Source organism: Panthera onca, chromosome F1, assembly GCF_046562875.1.
Source record: "Panthera onca isolate mPanOnc1 chromosome F1, mPanOnc1 haplotype 2, whole genome shotgun sequence".
NCBI lineage: Eukaryota > Metazoa > Chordata > Mammalia > Carnivora > Felidae > Panthera > Panthera onca.
In genome coordinates, this window is record NC_138355.1 from 10,764,369 (window position 1) to 10,782,977 (window position 18,609).

The 18,609-nt window shown below is 39.5% G+C and overlaps 1 protein-coding gene across 1 annotated transcript in view; it reads right to left on the reverse strand.

The window, feature by feature from the left end:
* Window positions 1–7,198: 7,198 nt before the first annotated feature.
* Window positions 7,199–18,609, reverse strand: part of EXO1 (exonuclease 1) — a 38,808-nt gene continuing 27,397 nt past the window's right edge. Inside the window, exons 12-15 of the mRNA XM_078441336.2 lie at window positions 17,426–18,317; window positions 14,121–14,222; window positions 9,969–10,162; window positions 7,199–7,555 (exon numbers count right to left, since the gene is read on the reverse strand). Coding sequence (XP_078297462.2) covers window positions 7,414–7,555; window positions 9,969–10,162; window positions 14,121–14,222; window positions 17,426–18,317 — 1,330 coding nt within the window. The 3' untranslated portion in view covers window positions 7,199–7,413. The remainder of the gene's footprint in view (window positions 7,556–9,968; window positions 10,163–14,120; window positions 14,223–17,425; window positions 18,318–18,609) is intronic.

Here is an 18,609-nt window from a genome sequence, read left to right on the forward strand (position 1 = left end):
AAGATATTCAAGTCACATGTAGATTTTAAAAAGTTAGCTGCAGAAATCGTGTTTTAAAAAATCACATAAAATAAAACTTCATAATTTTCCATCAACCTGATAATAGGGGGAGGGGATTAGGATTGGGGTACTACTCAATAGAGACTTGAAGCTGGTGTGTAATGCTAGAATTTTTGTAAGTGAGACTATATTTGTTCTCTATTTGTATAATTAAAAGAAATAAAAATAAAGCATCGTACAAGAGGATTTTTAAAATAGACTTACAGGTGCTTGTACTCGCTCTTCAGATATCAAGCAATGTGGAGGGGCTGCCCGCTTGTGGATCTTGTGGAACAGTCTTTAAATGGTTACTCAGAAATCAATTCACTGTGTTTTATTCACCAAATCTTGGAGTTGTAAACTTCTGAGTTACATGTCAACCCCTCATGTTTGTCCCATGAGAAAAAAGACAACACAGCTTCTGTGGTTAACCCAAAGTCACTTATTTTAGGCAGATAGATTACTATCTGGAATTCTTCAATGATTCTTCTGCCTCCCCTAAATCATAAGTCAACAAGTGTTAAACACCAAAATGTGTTTTGAAAGACACGAGGTGCAGTATAATGTTCAGCACTTGGTAGCTAGACATCAATAAGAGGAATGAGGAACCCTGGCCCTTTTGCCAGGATCTTGCTGGGAGTTGAGAAACAAAGGAGAATAATGCTTTTATTATGTAGTGGATTACAAAATCTAATATAACTGACACATTTAGTAATAGCATTTAATAATAGGGTAACCTCAAGGCTGTACCTCGTCAATAAACAAGCACCAAATAAGGAACAGCTGCCTACTGCTGGGAAGGGGCAAGGGTGTGGAGAGAGACCCCTTCTGGGCCACAGGTGCATGAGGAAGGCTGACGCTGAGGGTACTGCAGGAACACTGATGAAAACAATACAACCCTGGCACCAGAGCCCCACCCAACCACAGGCAACGCTAGAGGAACATGAAGGCAGTGGTGCCCTTACGATGATTGTAGTAACAACAAATCCAACCCCATTAAACTCCTGACTAGCTTTCCCAATGCCCTGCTCTGATGAATAGAAGAGGCCGGCCCACTCCTGGGCATAGACATTATTTCAGTCACTATAGTTCTATATCGGCATAGATGGCATTCAATCAAAAACAATGACACAAACACAAAAATAAATAGGGCAAAAGAAACTGTCAAACACACAAGATACAGAACCAGACTCAGAGATGAGCCAGATGTTGGAAATATCAGACAAATAATTTATAATAACTATGGTGACTGTGTTCTAGCAGGAAAAGTAGGTAATAGGCATGAACAGATGGGGGACACTATAAGAGTAAAATAGAGAGGCGCCTAGGTGGCTCAGTCAGTTGAGCATCTGACTTCAGCTCAGGTCATAAGCTCACTTTCGTGGGTTCGAGCCCTGCGTCGGGCTTTGTGCTGACAGCTCAGAGCCTGCTTCAGATTCTGTGTTTCCCTCTTCTCTCTGCCCTTTCTCTGCTCACACTCTGTCTCTCTCTTAAAAATAAAGACTAAACACACTAAAACAGTAAAATAGAAACGCTAGAAATAAAAACCAAAAACACAGCAATAAAGAGCCAAGTAAAGAACTGGTAAACTTGAAAATGGATCTGTAGAAATGACCTAAACTGAAAACAGAAAACAGAGTAGAAGGTAGATATAACAGCATTAAGAGTATGGGACAATTTTGAAAGTGTGACACAGTATAACCGAGATCCCAGCAGCAAAAGTGAGAATGGGAGGCTGAGCAGAGAGATGGGACTGGGGATCACACTGTCAGCTTATCTCTCATCATTCCTTCTTGCCAACAGCAACACCCCACCTGTCCCTCCACTATGCTCTTGGTCCTTAAAGTTCAGCAGCTGTCTGGTGCTGACTGTCCAGAGTAAACTTCAAGTCGTTGGGAAGTGAGGATAGCTGCTGGATTTTGTGTATGAGGGACAAGACCTGCGATGTCTAAGTGCTGCATTTCATCTATTCTAAGGTGCACATTGTAACATTTTTGAAAATAGTGTGTCTTAAAGTTGGTGGTGTCAGTATCACAGATTTTCTTCTTTCAATAGTAAAAATAAAATAATGGTGCCCCTTTGCAATCAATTACATCTTCAATATGACGAATTACTATTTAAAAAATATCATAAAACAGAAAACTACACAAAAGAGCTAAATAGCTTAAGTTATTATAAAACTGCCAGCCACTCCCAGAATCCCCTCCGTGTGCTTTTTCCTAACATCAGTGCCCTCCTCCTCCCTGGAGTAACCACTCGCCTGAATTTTAGTTATCACTGCCTTGTATCTTTATTGCTTTATCAACAGTGTGCATCCCTAAACAGTCTATTTCAGTTTTTATCCAGCTTTCAAAAAAATATGGACTTCCCCTCCTTATCCCTTTCCTTAGCTCGCCTGTTGAAAATCCCAGCGTATTAAATCTGTGGCTTCCCATTCTGGACTGTGCTAACTGCACACTTAAGATACAGTTCCACACGTTCCTCTGTCCTCCTTGTTCCTACATTTTGGCAGCTGCACCTAGAGGCATGATCAGACTCCCCTCCCATCCCTTGGCAAGACTGTAAGAGGATGCTGAGTTCTTTCACTAAGAGGTATGATGTGTCCAGCTGTCTCTTGGGGTTTTAACTGCAGCTGACGCTCAACGTGTAAATCCATTAATCCACCAGGGGCTGCAAAATGGTGATTATGATCTCACTTCTTTTTCATTATTGGAACACTAAAAAGTTTTCTTTCCCTCCTTCATCTGTTTGGTTACACAGTGGTGCGGTTCAGAGGAAAGAAGAAAATGATTGATGTTTCTCCTTTATTTCCCTGTTTTCAAGATCATGAGTTGGATACCCTATCACTCTGAAGGTGATCATTTGTCTTTAATCTGTTTCTGATGCATTTCAGTAAGTTGCAATTATTACCCTTTTTTCAAGATCAACTTTAACCATATTTGGGCTTCTTCAAGTTGGCTCCTGTCTTAGCTTCGGTTAATAAGATATTCCAGGGCTTTCTTATATATTTTCTGCCAGGTAATCCCCCCCCCACCCCCTAGATGTTCTGGTTTCCTTTGATAAAAAATAGTATTTTAAGACTTAAAGTTGAGTGGGGCACCTGGGTGGCCCAGTGGGTTAAGCATCCGACTCTTGATTTCGGTTCAGGTTATGATCTGTTTGTGAGATTGAATTGCTCATCAGGCTCTGTGCTGACAGCAAGGAGCTTGCTTGGGATTCTCTCTCTCTCTCCCTCTTTCTCTTTGTCCCTGCCCACTCACACACTCTCTCTCCCCAAATAGACATAATAAATAAATAAATAAATAAATAAACAAACAAACAAATAAATAGGGGCACCTGGGTGGCTCAGTCAGTTGGGTATCTGACTTCAGCTCAGGTCATGGGTCCTGTAGTCCATGAATTCAAGCCCTGCATCGGGATCTGTGCTGACAGCTCAGAGCCTGAAGCCTGTTTCAGATTCTGTCTCCCTCTCTCTCTGCCCCTCCCCCACTCACCCTCTGTCTCTGAGAAATGAATAAACCTTAAAAAAAAATTAAAAAAAAGAAAAAAAATTAATTTGTTTAAAATAAACATTAAAAATTTTTTAGAAAGACTTGTTAAACATAAACATTAAAAAAAATAAAGACTTGTCTAAAAAAAAAAAAGCCTGTAAGCTGAGCAATGCTTATTAGTACTAGATTAGTTAATTTTTCCTAGGTCTCTTCAGCATGTATACATGCAGCATATATGCATATAATGAGTGTATACATACACATATTTTTAAGTTTCTATCACTACTTCCAACTCAAATTTATAACTATAGGGATTAAAGGGGCTCTTGGGTGGCTCAGTCAGTTGGGTGCCTGACCAGCCCAGGTCATGGTCTTATGGTTCATGGGTTTGAGCCCCACATCAGGCTGTGCTGACAGCTCAGAGCCTGGAGCCTGCTTTGAATTCTGTCTCCCTCTCTCTCTGCCCCTTCCCTACTCACACTCTCTCTCTCAAAAATAAACAAACATTGAATTTTTTTTTTTTTAAATATCCCATAAATGTCCACATTATACACCCAAGAGTCTAAACTAACAACACTATCAGATACCATGAGCTAAGCCAAATGTTTCTGCATCTGCTTTCCTCTTTTTTAGTTTTACTATCATCTGGACATGAAGCCGTTGCACATCACACTGTCTTGCTTGTAACTCCAATTAAAATACAAAATTTTTTTTAATGTTTTATTTTTGAGAGAGCATGAGTGGCGGTGGGGGGGGGGGGGAGGACGGGGAGGGGAGGTAGCAAGAAAGAGAGGGAGACACAGAATCTGAAGCAGCCTCCAGGCTGAGCTGTCAGCACAGAGCCGGATGTGGTGCTCCAACCCACTAACTGGAAGATCATGACCAGAGCTGAAGTCGGATGCTTAACCAACTGAGAATTAGGGGCCCCTTAACTCCAATTTCTATATATACAGGCTGCTATATTAAATGCCCACTAGTTTTTATGATGCTATTTCTCTAGTTATTTTGGTTTTGTAAAGGAGCTCATTTTCTGATAGGTTCTTTAGGAATAACTTAAGGGAATACTATTCCCCAAATTCTTGCCTGGAGTATGTTCAAAATGTTACTTCATTTTCTTCAAGTAAAAAGTAATTGTGGAAAAATCTGTTTTTGCTTACCCCAAGGATTTCTTTTTAAGTAACTTTGTTACTTAGGTCTTGGTGTTGCACGTTTTGGATCAATAATCTTGGGTATGAGAGTGCCCTTTAAAAAGTTTCAAATTTTTTTTTTTTATTAGGAGAGTTTTCTGAAATTACATTTTTTTCTATTGTATTGTATTTCTATTGTATACAGACTATTACCTGTATATTGCACCTTCTGTCCCTATCTTCAATATTTGTTGCTTCCTAATCTTTCTTTTTTTTTTTCTTTCCATTTTGTCCAGATTTTTACTTCCCATCTTGTATCTGTTATCTTGTATTACTTCTGGTTTAGTTTTCACTTCTGAAATGTCCATTTCTAATGCTTTTCGGGGTTTACCTTAAATTTTTCCAATTCTAAATTTCCTTCATATCTATATTCCTTTTTCTTAATTTTTACATTTTTCAAACGGACTGTTTTTCATCTGCTCTGTGGACTTTTTTTTGGTAGATTTTCAATATCTATAAAGATGTTATTCTGCTTTTTAAATTATCATAAGAGATGGATCCAAAAGCTTTCTCGTGGTTTCAAGTAAAATTAGTTTTCTTTGAGAAGGAGGCACAGTTCATGGGAGCTTCTTGAACATCAAATGTTTCTAAGTGTTCAAAAACAGGTATTCTGCGGAGATTTCTTGGTCACCCTTGCTCCTCCCACTATTTCAACCATCTCTCTCTCCTTTGCTTCTGTTGTTTGTCCTGCTCGATTTTGGGCTTCCTCTCACCAGTTTTCTTCCATGGGGGACCCTGTCCCAGAAGGAGCCTTGGCCAAGTCGGCAGCTAAATTGCAACAGTTCACGTGGACCAGTCAGCATTAGTTCCCTCAGAGGTCACGCAGGCCCCGAGCACTTACCACGGGAGTGGGAAAGGCTTTCCCGGGTCCAACATGACCTACTATGTTTTAATGGTTATTCTGAAATTCTGTTCTCAGCTCCAGTAGACTCCCTGTTGCCTTCCTGATTCTCCATCCTGTGGTCTTGCTGTTGGGAGCTTGTCTTCACCCACTTATATCTTGGGATTTAAGGAAACTCCATCACCTGTGTCGTAATGCTGTTCCTAAGTGTTTGATTTTGATATCCACTTGGTTATGTGGGGATTTGGAGGCTGATAATCCATGGCATGGCTGCCATCTCCCCACCCTCCCTATACCAGTTTTGAATGTTTTCAGCCAGCTCCATTTTCAGATTTACCTCCAGCTCCTGGTTTTGAAGGAAGCTGCATTGCCAATTGCTGAGCCCATCTGAAGTCTGCCTCTTGTTGGCTTCTACCACTGCAGAATTGATCATTTCTTTGCTAAATCACTCACCACTTATCCATCTATTTCCTTGCCTGATGTCTCTTCCTCGGTTAACCTTTATGGATTTAAACTGTTTTACTCCTTTTCTGTCATTTAAGTGGCATTTTAAATGGGCAAGGAGATAAACATTTGTAGACAATGTTTGACTCACATTCTTAATTTGTTCTATAACAGGAAACATTCATAGAGTTCAAATTTGTTTTTGTTTTTTTTCCAGATTGTTGGTTTTTAAAAATTTTTATGGTGTTTCTTACAACTTTTTTTTTTTTTTCCATTCTGACTCTTTATCCAAGAGTCCTCTATCACATCTTATTTAAAAATTAAAATAATTTGGATCTCTTTCCTTTACCCTCTGTATCTCAGGTAAACCCTCTGCCCCCTGCCAGATTTTTCCTTCCTTCAGCTATTCACCTGCATGGCTGGTTTTTTCTAGGTACCTGACTGTGGGGAAATAGGTTCTACTTACATAAATGGGTTAGAAAAACAGCTTAGGGTAAAGCCGCCACCACTGGGCGAAAGCACCCAAGGTTAGCTAGTGACATACTGTAATGGGATCACAAGTAACTTGTTCTATCACCTGCAGGAAATTGCTTTCCATCTGGAGCCAATATACCTTGATCACAAACTCCACTTGCCCCCTAGACCTTTTGATTCTTACACATACAAGTTAATGATTACGGTCTGATTGTTTTCTCCATGTTCACACGTATAAGGTCTTGTTTTACTCACGTTCACCACATGGGTAATACCTTATGAGCTCAATAAATATGGAGACGAAACCCCTGTTCCGGGCTCTTGTCTCCTCCTGGACATTAGCCTCTCGTATTCAATTCTGCGTCCACTCTCTTTCTGGACAAGAGAACTCCAGACTCATAGTCTGCGACACCTGACCACCCCTGTAGAGTGTACTCTTCACAGACCCTAATGCTTTAGTGTCTTACACCATACCTAAGACTCTAGTTAAGGGATTTTCAGCTCACACTTTAACCTTTCCAGCTACCCCTCCCATTCCAGAAACTTTATTTCCAATTCAACCCTGAGAGGAAATACAGTGATTCCCTCCAGGCTAAAATGATTACAGAATTGTGGCTTTTCATTTACTATCCTTACATTTGACAACATGACAGAAACCTTCAGAGTAGATTTTTCTAAATTCCAGGGGCCTTGCCCCAAAACATCAAAACTTCCAAAAACTGTCAAAGATAAAATTATTTCTCTATTTTAGCTTCTTACAAAATATAAAAAGCTGAACAAAGAAATAGTTACAGTTAATATACAAAATGTACTCTATTTAAAAAATGGCATTACATCTATGCATAAATCTTTCAGTCTGGTAACTGCCTCATTCCCAAACAGCACTTCAAATTGATAGAGATTGTCTTGCAGGCAATAGCCTCCCAGCTGCCTGCATTTATTGGAATATTGCTCTCTGAACACGCATGCATTCAGATTTGTTAAATATATCCTCTTCTGCTTCTGGAGTTAGTTGGATGTTGTCTTTGACTGGCGACAGGGGATCTGGCTTCTTACAAGAAGGAAGCTTTTCAAAATCTCTGTAAAATACAAGAAAATGAATTTGGGGTTTTTAGGGTACTAGTTATTAGAGAATAGTCTACCTAGACAAAAGAGATATATGAAGACAAGACCTTCTAATTTGTCTCTGAGTATCCCAATAAAATGTGAGTTTTGCTTCTCAGTTCCCCCTTCCTGCTTCCTAAATTACCTTTTAAAGCAGGTGCAAGGCCACTACTAAATATGTACTAGCTAGGAAAGAATGATTCCAATAAAGAACCTTTAGTTCCTTTCTCCTTCTTAGCACCCTTCTCCAGTCTGGCTAAGAACCAACATAAGTGAAGCATGAATAAGGTTTAAGCCCTATCTTTTACTCCTGCCTCCTCACAACCTTTTTTTTTTTTTTTCTTTTTTTGGGCTGAAAATCTCTAGGTCTATAAACATCCTATTAGGAACACACTTAGGAATGCTTCTGCACCCTCAATTTCTCTTTAGTAGCAGTTCTCGAAATAGGGCCCATGGTCTCCTAAAAATTCTCAAGACCGTTTCAGGGGGTTTACAAGATCAAAACTATTTCATAATAATATTTACACTTTATCTGCCTTTTCCACCGTGCTGACATGTGTTCATCCAAAAGCTGAACTGACGTAGAAGCTACTGGCAACTTAGCACGAGTCAAGACAGCGGCCCCAAACTACACGAGAAATACAAGCAGTATTTGTATTCTCCAGCTCCATGCACTTGTAGTTAAAAAAAGCCAGTCTCACTTAAGAATGTTCTTAAAAAAGCAGTAAAAATCATTAATTTTATTAAATCTCAACCTTCAACCTCTTAGTGTGAGAAAATGGGAAACCAAGGAGGCACTTTTGTTGGTACTGAAGGATGATGATGGTTATCTCCAGGAAAAAAAGCACGTGTGACACTATTAGGGTTATTCAAATTTAGGTAATCGACTAACAGTATTTGTTGCCAAGGATAAAATTTAAACTTTCAAGAGAAAGTTAAGATTTTGGAAAACTTCCTAATTCTTAAAGACTTTGCTGATAAGATTGTGATTTCTTTATATTGTAAAATGAAATGTGTCAACATTTGGAAGATAACTCAGTAAGACAACATTTCCTAAATGACCACTTCATGCATGAATAAAAGAGGCACTCAAGGTGCAATCTGGACCAATGGATGTTAATGTAACAATATGCAAAGTTGGCTGACAAGTTTCAGACTCTACACTGCAACCTTTAAGAAACCATCACTTGTTGAATTTTGGTATCATGTCAAAGTATAAAATTTACAACTAAACAAAAAGTCTATTAAATTATGTTTCCCAGCCAAAAATATGTATGGAGCCAGATTTTATTCCTATACTTCAACCAAAACAATCTACCATAACAGATCTAACACAGAAGCAGACATAAGAATCCAGTTCAATCCTGTTAAACCACAGTAAAGATTTGCAAAAAAACCATACTTATTTTATGTAATAATATACTATTGATTTTAGTATGGGCTTGTCACTGTTAAAGATAAATATTTTAAAATGTCCATTTTAATTTCTACGATAGTTAAGTGCTGACAGGTATAATCACGTAAACCAAAGTATTATGGGGCCCTTAGTAATTTTTAAGGGTGTAAAGGGTGCCTGGAAGCAAATGTTTGAGAACTGCTGCGATATGGTATAATCCTAGACTTTACACAATGCAAAATAAAAAAACAGTTGTCTGGCACTTGCTTATTTAAAGTGAGTCCCCACATACCATCCATTTCATCTGATTGTGACAACATTTCTATTAGATAAGATTTAATCCCCCCACCCATGTAAGTTTCCCTCCCTCTATTCTTAGCACATTTGCTTTATTGAGAAGAACAAGAGAATAAGTTAATTATAAATCACAGCTACTCCAAGGCTAATTTTGTAGTCTAACAGAAGGAAGTACTATGGCTCAAAAAACATACATATACAGAAGATCAATTCTATTAAAATAGTGTCTGCCCCCTACATTAGAAATCTGGCACATTCATCATAAACACTGGATGATTCTCCCCACTTTAGATGTGATGATCTAGGGAAACAAATTGCTTTAAATCAAGAAGTGTGATGCAGCATTATTTTCCCACCCCCGTGTCTAGAACAACCCTACTCTCATCACAATCCTGAGTGACAACAGAACAAAGCTGAGACACTTAGGCCAGAAAAAGTAATCTGCTTCAACAAAAGACCCCAAAGCCAGACCAGGAACTCAGGATTTTCAGTCTGGCACCTTTTCACAAGAAGGCATAGACACTAAAATTAAATGTACTTAAAAAGAGCTAAAGAGAATAGAGAAAAATAATTCTTATAGGGTACTAGAAAACAAAACTGACTCATATGAAAATAGAAAGAAATGGGAGAAAGTAATTGAAGTTACAAAAAACAATAACTTATCCTATCTTAGAAGAAGTAACACGGCAACTCACTTTTTAAATCCAAAATTTTTCCAGAGCTCATTGATTTTTATCTGCAATCCTGGCCTGTTCTCAGCATTATGATGATTTCTCTTCTGGATGTTTGATGGCTTCTTGCTGAGCCCACTGGCTCGAGCTGGAACTAGAGGCTTGATCCTGGTCGCAGAAAGATTGTCCACAGAACTAGATTTATACAGCCCGGGAATCTGAAGAATAAATGCTCCTTTTAATACTGTTCTGTTCAGGCAACTACCTTTAAATAACTTTGAACTAGTATCTGTAGATACTAGATACTGTTCTACTAGAACAGTAGAACAGAAAAATAACTGATAAGCAATGTGTAAAAATGTTCACTTAATATATTTCGATTCTACTTAGTAATGTATATTGGATAGTTTTCTTTTTTACATGTAGAAGTGAATTTTGCTTTGAATAAGTTGTTCAAACACATCACTAATGACATTTAGCTTTTTCTATCCAAGGGTTGATTTTTATCCTGTGGGAAACATGGAGCCATCAACATTTTGTTGTTGTTTAGGATAGTAAAGAGTGAGGAAGATAAAACAAGGCTTTCAGAATGATGCAACTACCAGAGGAGGTATGAAGAATGGAAAAGTTCACACATGAAAGATGAAATCTTGTCTTGGGGTGCTGGTGAGGGGAAAAGGGAGAGAGCAAGAAACAAGACAAAGAAAGAAAGATTAGAACTTGGATAGGTACAGATGTGTGGTGGTTTTTCTTTATCTCCTGCAGAAGGATCGAGCTGGCAGAAAGAAAAAGGATAACCCTAAGATTTTGAAACTAAATGGCAAAGAGAATAATATAACTTATGTAACAGATAGAAATGTTCTGAGAGGTTTGAGGTTAAGAAAAAAAAAGGTTTGGGGTGCCTGGGTGGCTCAGTTGGTTAAGTGTCTGACTTCGGCTCAGGCCATGATCTCACGATTTGTGAGTTCAAGTCCCGAGTCGGGTTCTGTGTTGACAGCTCAGAGCCTGGAGCCTGCTTTGTATTCTGTGTCTTCTTGCTTTGCCCCTTCCCCGCTCACACTCTGTCTCTCTCAAAAAGGAATAAATGTTTAAAAAAAAAAAAAAAAAAAAAAAGGTTTTATTTTAGATATTAAAGATGGATATTGGGGAGCAAGGGGGAAAATTCTGGGGAGTTTCACTAAAACAGGAGTGACAGACCCCTGACAACTTCTGAGAGCAAGAATAATAATAAAAAGATGGCTTAATGTCCAGACATAACTTCTTTTGCGAAACTACTTTCTACATTTCCAGTCCTGTCGCTATAAATAATTTTGGTATCTTTCCGACTTTCTACTGTGATTATGTAAACATAACACAGTGTGCCTGAGTATTTGTGAATATTTAAACAAAAATACCGTGTCATACATACGTTCCATGTTTTTTCTCTTTACTCAAAAATAAAATGGAGGTGCCTGGAAGGCTTAGTTAGTTAAAAGTCCAACTTCAGCTCAGGTCACCTCAGTTTGTGAGTTCGAGCCCCACATTAGGGTCTCTGCTACCAGCACAGAGCCTACTTTGGATCCTCTCTGGCAACCCCCTGACCCTCCCCTATTTGTTCTCTCTTTCTCTCTCAAAATAAAATAAACTTAAAACAAAAACAAACATGGATACCTTTCTGAGACAGGATGTTTGAAAAAGGCTTTTGCACTCAAAGATTTAAAAATAATCTTTTTTTAATGTTTATTTTTTTTGAGTGAGAAAGAGCGACAGAACATGAGCAAGGGAGGGGCAGAGAGAGGGAGACACAGAATCCAAAGCAGGCTCCAGGCTCTGAGTTGTCAGCACAGAGCCTGACACAGGGCTTAAACCCACAAACTATGAGATCATGACCTGAGCTTAAGTCAGACGTTTAACCAACTGAGACACCCAGGAGCCCCCCAAAATAATCTTATATTTACATATTCCACATTTATATATTTAATATATCTAGGATTTATATTTGTATAGTAGGAGATGGGGGATCTTCTTTCAAATCGATATGCAGACCATTTACTGAAATTTTTAAAAAGTGTTTATGCTATTAGAAAAATAATATGTTCACTGTGGAAAAACAGGGGAAAACAACAGAAAAAAATTCACTTATTCCTACCACCTAAGAGCTAAAACCAGTAATGTATTTAATAATTCACCCCCTTATTTTTAGATAGGCAATTTTCAATTTTTCACTATTGTAACTAATGCAGGCTAAGTGTTCATGTACTTTTTTTTAATGTTTATTTGTTTTGAGAGAGAGAGACAGACAGCACAAGCAGGGGAGAGGCTGTGAGAGAGAGAGAGAGAGAGAGAGAGAGAGGGAGAGAGAGAGAGAGAGAGGGAGAGGGAGAGGGAGAGAGAGAGAGAGAGGGAGAGAGGGAGAGAGGGAGAGAGAGAGAGAGAGGGAGAGAGGGAGAGAGGGAGAGAGAGAGAGAGAGAGAGGGAGAGAGAGAGAGAGAGAGAGAAGGAGAGAGAGAGAGAGAGGGAGAGAGAGAGAGAGAGGGAGGGAGAGAGAGAGAGAGAGAGAGGGAGAGAGAGGGAGGGAGAGAGAGAGAGAGAGAGGGAGGGAGAGAGAGAGAGAGAGGGAGGGAGGGAGGGAGGGAGAGAGAGAGAGAGAGGGAGAGAGAGAGAGAGAGGGAGGGAGAGAGAGAGAGGGAGGGAGGGAGAGAGAGAGAGGGAGGAGGGAGAGAGAGGGAGGGAGGGAGAGAGAGAGAGGGAGGGAGGGAGAGAGAGGGAGGGAGGGAGAGAGAGGGAGGGAGAGAGAGGGAGGGAGGGAGAGGGAGGGAGAGGGAGGGAGGGAGAGGGAGGGAGGGAGAGGGAGGGAGGGAGAGGGAGGGAGGGAGAGGGAGGGAGAGAGAGGGGGGAGAGAGGGGGGAGAGAGGGGGGAGAGAGAGGGGGGAGAGAGAGGGGGGAGAGAGAGGGGGGGAGAGAGGGGGGAGAGAGAGGGGGGGAGAGAGAGGGGAAGAGAGGGGGGAGAGAGGGGGGAGAGAGAGGGGAGAGAGAGGGGGGAGAGAGAGGGGGGAGAGAGAGGGGGGAGATAGAGGGGGGAGAGAGAGGGGGAGAGGGGGAGAGGGGGAGAGAGAGAGAATATCCCAATCAGGCTCCATGCTGTCAATACAGAGCCCGACTTGAGGCTCAAAGTCACAAACGATGAGATCATGACCTGAGTCGAAATCAAGAGTCGGTCGCTTCACCAACGAGCCACCCAGGTGCCCCAAGTGTTCATGTACTTAAACTCTCATGATTTCCTTAGACAAGTTCTAGAATTGGAACTTGAATTATTTAAATTGGGTTGAATTATTTAAACTCATTCAAATTGCTTTCCTGAAACGGCAGAGCAATTTATACACAATTAATATGTTTATTTGTCTCGCTATAGTCTCATAAAAATGAGTACAACTAAAAATATTTTTTGAAAATCTGAGCGGTAAGAAATTATGTTTCATTATTTTAATTTGCATTATTTGATTACTAATGAGGTTGAACATGCTTTTATGTGTTAACCAACCATTTATACTTTTTCTTTTGTACTATATATGTCCCTTGTACATTTTTGAGTTAGAAATTAGCATTTTTCATATTAATGGGTAGAACACTTCATACGTAAAATATGTTTTAGCTTATGAGCTTTCCCTTTGCAGTCATGCAAATATTTATGTATCTTGATAAAAAAAATAACCTGGCTTCTCGGATATACAGTTTCTAGAAGGTCTTTTGGCAACATATATCAAAGCTCTAATTCTGGTGCCTTTAGACTAGCAATACCACTCCACGGAATTCATCCCTATGAAATAATCAAGAACGGCACGTAAATATTTATCCACAAGTTCTTGGTTGCAGTCTTGTCTGCTACCGCAAAAAATGTTCAGTTAAATGACAAACATAGAGGGTTGGCTACACTCATCCAATGGCTATTACTCAGTCATCATGAGTAACGCTGTAGAAGCACATGAGAACAAGAGGTTTATAGTGCAGAAGATAAGGGTTTCTTCAACAACTTTACCACCTACAGTCAGGCATAAACATGGCCCTAGAAGGACTGAGAGTAAACATTTCTCCTGTAAATTAAAATATACGCATTTTCAATTCTGTTGATATTTCTCATTTTTTGGTAATAAACATATACTGCTTCTGAAATTTAAAAAAATTAGATGTTTGTTTTACCTTGTTTTTTAGAAGTGTGACTTTTCTTGAATACTGAGATAAATGTAGTTTGGATTCCAGATTACCTTGATTCTCAAATGACTTATTATTGCAGTCAGATTCCTAGATTCCCCAATAAAAAAATAAAATAAGATTTTTACTATGGATTTTTTTATGACAACTAACCAGTATTCAACAAACTAGCAAAATGTTTTACCTCAAGTAAATTGTATAAAAGAAACGATACATTTGAATTTGAAGACTTTTTCTAACCCTTTCAGGAGCCTGTCAAAATGCTGACTCTGATTAGACAAAAGTCTCCTGATGTAGTATCATTGCTTACCCAAGCTCGGCTAATAGGTTTTGTGAACTACTAGCTACAAAAAGCTGAACCAGTACAGCCAAATCTTTAATTGTGGAACACATTCAACATTAAAGAAAAAAAAAAGGCATCTGCTTTCAAGAAGTAGAGTAATATTGCGTCAAATGCAGTTACTTTTCCCAATGCCACTGAGATCTAACCTCTGCCCTATCCCATCATATAAAGCTTTGCTTTACACAGAAAAATCTGGATTCCCACGAAACTCAAATAAAAAAAGGACAATGAATGAAGACTTTACATTTCTGCATTTTTCAAGAGGATTTTTTTTTTTCAATTTATTTTGGGATTCTTTAGAGTATTAGATACTTAAAAAATAATCCCAAAGTGAAAAATACTCCATTAACTTGACTGTAATTTTCAGAAACTCTAATATTCCTTGCTCATAGTTAACAGTAGTGGTGACTCAGGGACAAATCATTTGCTTATTTTTCTTTCTTCCTTTTTTTTTAGTTGACACGTTACATTAGTTTCAGACGTCAAATCATTTCTTAAGATAAAGGTCATGAGTAAGGTCATAAGATTAATTCACCTCAAATAGGGTCAGTGAACTCAATACACACAGAATCTAAGATTGTTGCTTTTCACAGTGAACTACCAATGGAAGGCCCCAATACAGAAATATTTTCTTCAGAGCCACACGGTAAAAACTAATATTAAAGATGAAGCCCAATGGCACTGTGGCTTTCTGACACATTTTCTGAATCAACGAAAGATTATGTAATTTTATGTTAACTGTTAGTGTTCTAATTCGTTGAGAATTAACAATTCATTTATCCTAACAGGAGTTTACTCCATCTGGTGGCAAGAGAGGACTTAATGAATCATTTCTAGTTTAGGTGGGTAGTTGTTTTTGTGGGGAAGGAAGGGAGAAGAGGGTTCATGTGTCTATAACTGATTAATACAAAAAATGGTTAGCTAGAAGACAGAAATGTGGAAAGTTCATCAGCATGACCAGCCCACAGCCTGTGAACTGGTATGCTTCTCAGCAACACATGGCTAAAAGATTACAAAGTGAAACAGGAAGATGTCTGTTGAAAAAGGAGAAAGCACTTGCCCTGAAAGAGCTCAGCAGACCTAAGAGTAGTCTCATAAATAGATGACGTTTTCATGAAAGATGTTCAAGAGACAGCTACTGTGTTGGCACCCAAATGGGGCCAAGGGCAAATGCAGTATGCAGTACAAAATGAAAAGGATGGTGTTAAAATGGAGGATTGTAGTATTGTTTTTTTTTTTTTAACGTTTATTTATTTTTGAGACAGAGAGGGACACAGCATGAACGGGGGAGGGTCAGAGAGAGAGGGAGACACAGAATCCGAAACAGGCTCCAGGCTCTGAGCTGTCAGCACAGAGCCGGATGCGGGGCTCGAACTCATGGACCGCGAGATCATCACCTGAGCCGAAGTCTGATGCTTAATCGACTGAGCCACCCAGGCGCCCCTATTGTATTGTTTTCAAATGTTTATTTTTGAAAGAGAGCGTGAGCGGGGGGGAGGATGAGGGAGAGGGGGACTGAGGATCCAAAGTGGGCTCTGCACTGACAGCAGAGAGCCTGATGTGGGGCTCAAACTCACGAACCATGTGATCACGACCTGAGCCGGAGTCAGATGCTTTAACTAAATGAGCCACCCAGGCGCCCCTAAAATGGATATTAAAAGAAACAGAAAGAGTGTTGTAGACCAGTATGGATGAACTGAGGGCAAAGCAAATGAAAGGAAGAAGAAAAGCACACGTCTCCAAGGCAGCCCAGGGGTGGCCTGGCCTAGTCTTCACACTTCAATACCGCAGGGAACAGTTTGAATTCAACATATTAACTGATTTCAGCATTCTCTAAATGAAAACAATTTGTTCTCACATTGTAAGTTAGCTTTTTTCTTCACTTTGAGTCCAATACAACTCAAGTTTCCTTTGGAAACTTGAATAAAATATTTTCCTTTTGATAAATACAAGCTATCCTGATAGACACACTCCAAAATTGAGGATTATCAAAGTTCTCTCAAGTAGTACCGCGGCTATAACTGTTCTTATAACTTGGTAATTACAGGTGGTGAAGATAAAACGAAGTATGTTATATTGGTAAATCTGAGGTAACTCAGATGTAAAGGAAGCTATCCTGTCGTCATGTCATTTTACAACCTCACGGCATCTTATGAGCAGTACATACTCGAAGCTTTAAGTCAGACTAAAAGATATTTCATAAGCAAGGGAAAAAATGGTTAGGATGCTTTTATTAACTTAAAACAGAATGACAAAATCACATGCATTACCATTTTGTTTTGTTAGAAAGGGGAAGTTTAGCAGGACTAAGAAGGGTAAATGAAAATATATTTCTAAGTACTAAAACCTTAAGATGAACATCATCAAATTAATAAGGCCATTTACTTATAAGGATTCAAATGTTATTTGAATCCAAAAGTATATTAAGGAATTAAATGTTAAATGTATTGTAAGTTACCATTCTGCTTACGTCTTAACTGTTCCACAGTATGTAAGTAACTCAGGAGACAGAGTTAGATTGAATGTACAAGAGTTTAAAGTATTAAACATACAGAGAAGTCCTTACAATGAATAAAATGTGAAGTTTCTACACAGTAAGACCTAGAATAAAAAATTCAGACAGCAGGGGTGCCTGGGTGGCTCGGTCAGTTAAGCCTCGGACTCACGATTTCAGCTCACATCATGATCTCACGGTTTTTCAGATTGAGCCCCACATCCAGCTCTGTGCTGACAGTGCAGGGTCTGCTTGGGACTCTCTCTCTCTGTCTCTCTCTGCCCTTCCCACACTTGCGTGCATTCTCTCTCTCAAAATAAAAAAGTAAACTTAAAAAAAAAGTTAAGACAGCCAATTATTTCCATAACGTAGGCAAAATTTCCCCAGTGATCTGATCAATACCAGATCTTCTCTTATGTATGGATTTAAAAACAAAGGCTTCATAATGTGACTTACCTCTGAGTCGGAATCCTTACTAGAAGGCTGAGACAGTTTTGACACATTTAAATTGTGTGGTGACAGTTCTGGGCTTCCTTGAGACTTTGGACACCAAGCCGCTGCCTGCACGGGAGGCGCTCCATCACCGGACTCCTCACTCTTTAACTGGGACACAGCAGACGCTTCCCTCTGGTCCGGTGCCACAGTGAGGGAATCGGTCCTTCTCCGGAACTGCTGCAGTGCTGCGCCTGGAGAGGGGCTTGAAGTTCGTGAAAAATCTCCAAGACTTCCAGACCAGCTAAAACAATTTCTGAGTGTCCCCAGGGTGGGTGGTGAGATGGTCCTTGTGAATTTGCTGGTCTCCAAACATAGAGAGTCGTCAGCAATCATAGTTGCATTATCTGGAACCTGATCACCTGAATTATATGCTCCATCTGGACCAGCCAGCTTCTTGCCATCCTGACAGTCTGATTTATCTACACTGGTCTCTTCATCTGCGATAGAACTTTCATCTGGAACCTCATCATCTGAATTATATGCTCCATCCGGACCAGCCAGCTTCTTGCCATCCTGACGATCTGGTTCAGCTACACTGGCCTCTTCATCTGTGACAGAACTTTCATATGGAATCTCATCATCTGAATTATATGCTCCATCCGGACCAGCCAGCTTCTTGCCATCCTGACGATCTGGTTCAGCTACACTGGCCTCTTCATCTGTGACAGAACTTTCATCTGGAACCTCATCATCTGAATTATATGCTCCATCCGGACCAGCCAGCTTCTTGCCATCCTGATGATCTGGTTCAGCTACACTGGCCTCTTCATCTGTGACAGCACTTTTTTCTGGGGGCTCACCGCCTGCTTTCGCTGATACACAGTTGGCGGAATCCAGAGAGCTGCAAAAAAATCTAACAAAAAAAATAATACAAAGAATGCATAAATGTTTTAGAGTTTTCTCACAAAGGTGATAAGATTCAGATAATGAAAAATGGAAAAATGGTCTTGTTTCTTCAAGAAAAACTCTCCTAAATACATAATTTCATAAATAAAGAGGAAACCGTTCTTGAAAGTTTAAATTTTGATTATAACAACATTCACACATTCAGAAATTTATTTGAAATCCTGAAGTTGTAGACAGGATTTCCTAAAACCAGTCCTCTCTACATACGTGTATTTGGAACTGGCATAATTTATCTATAC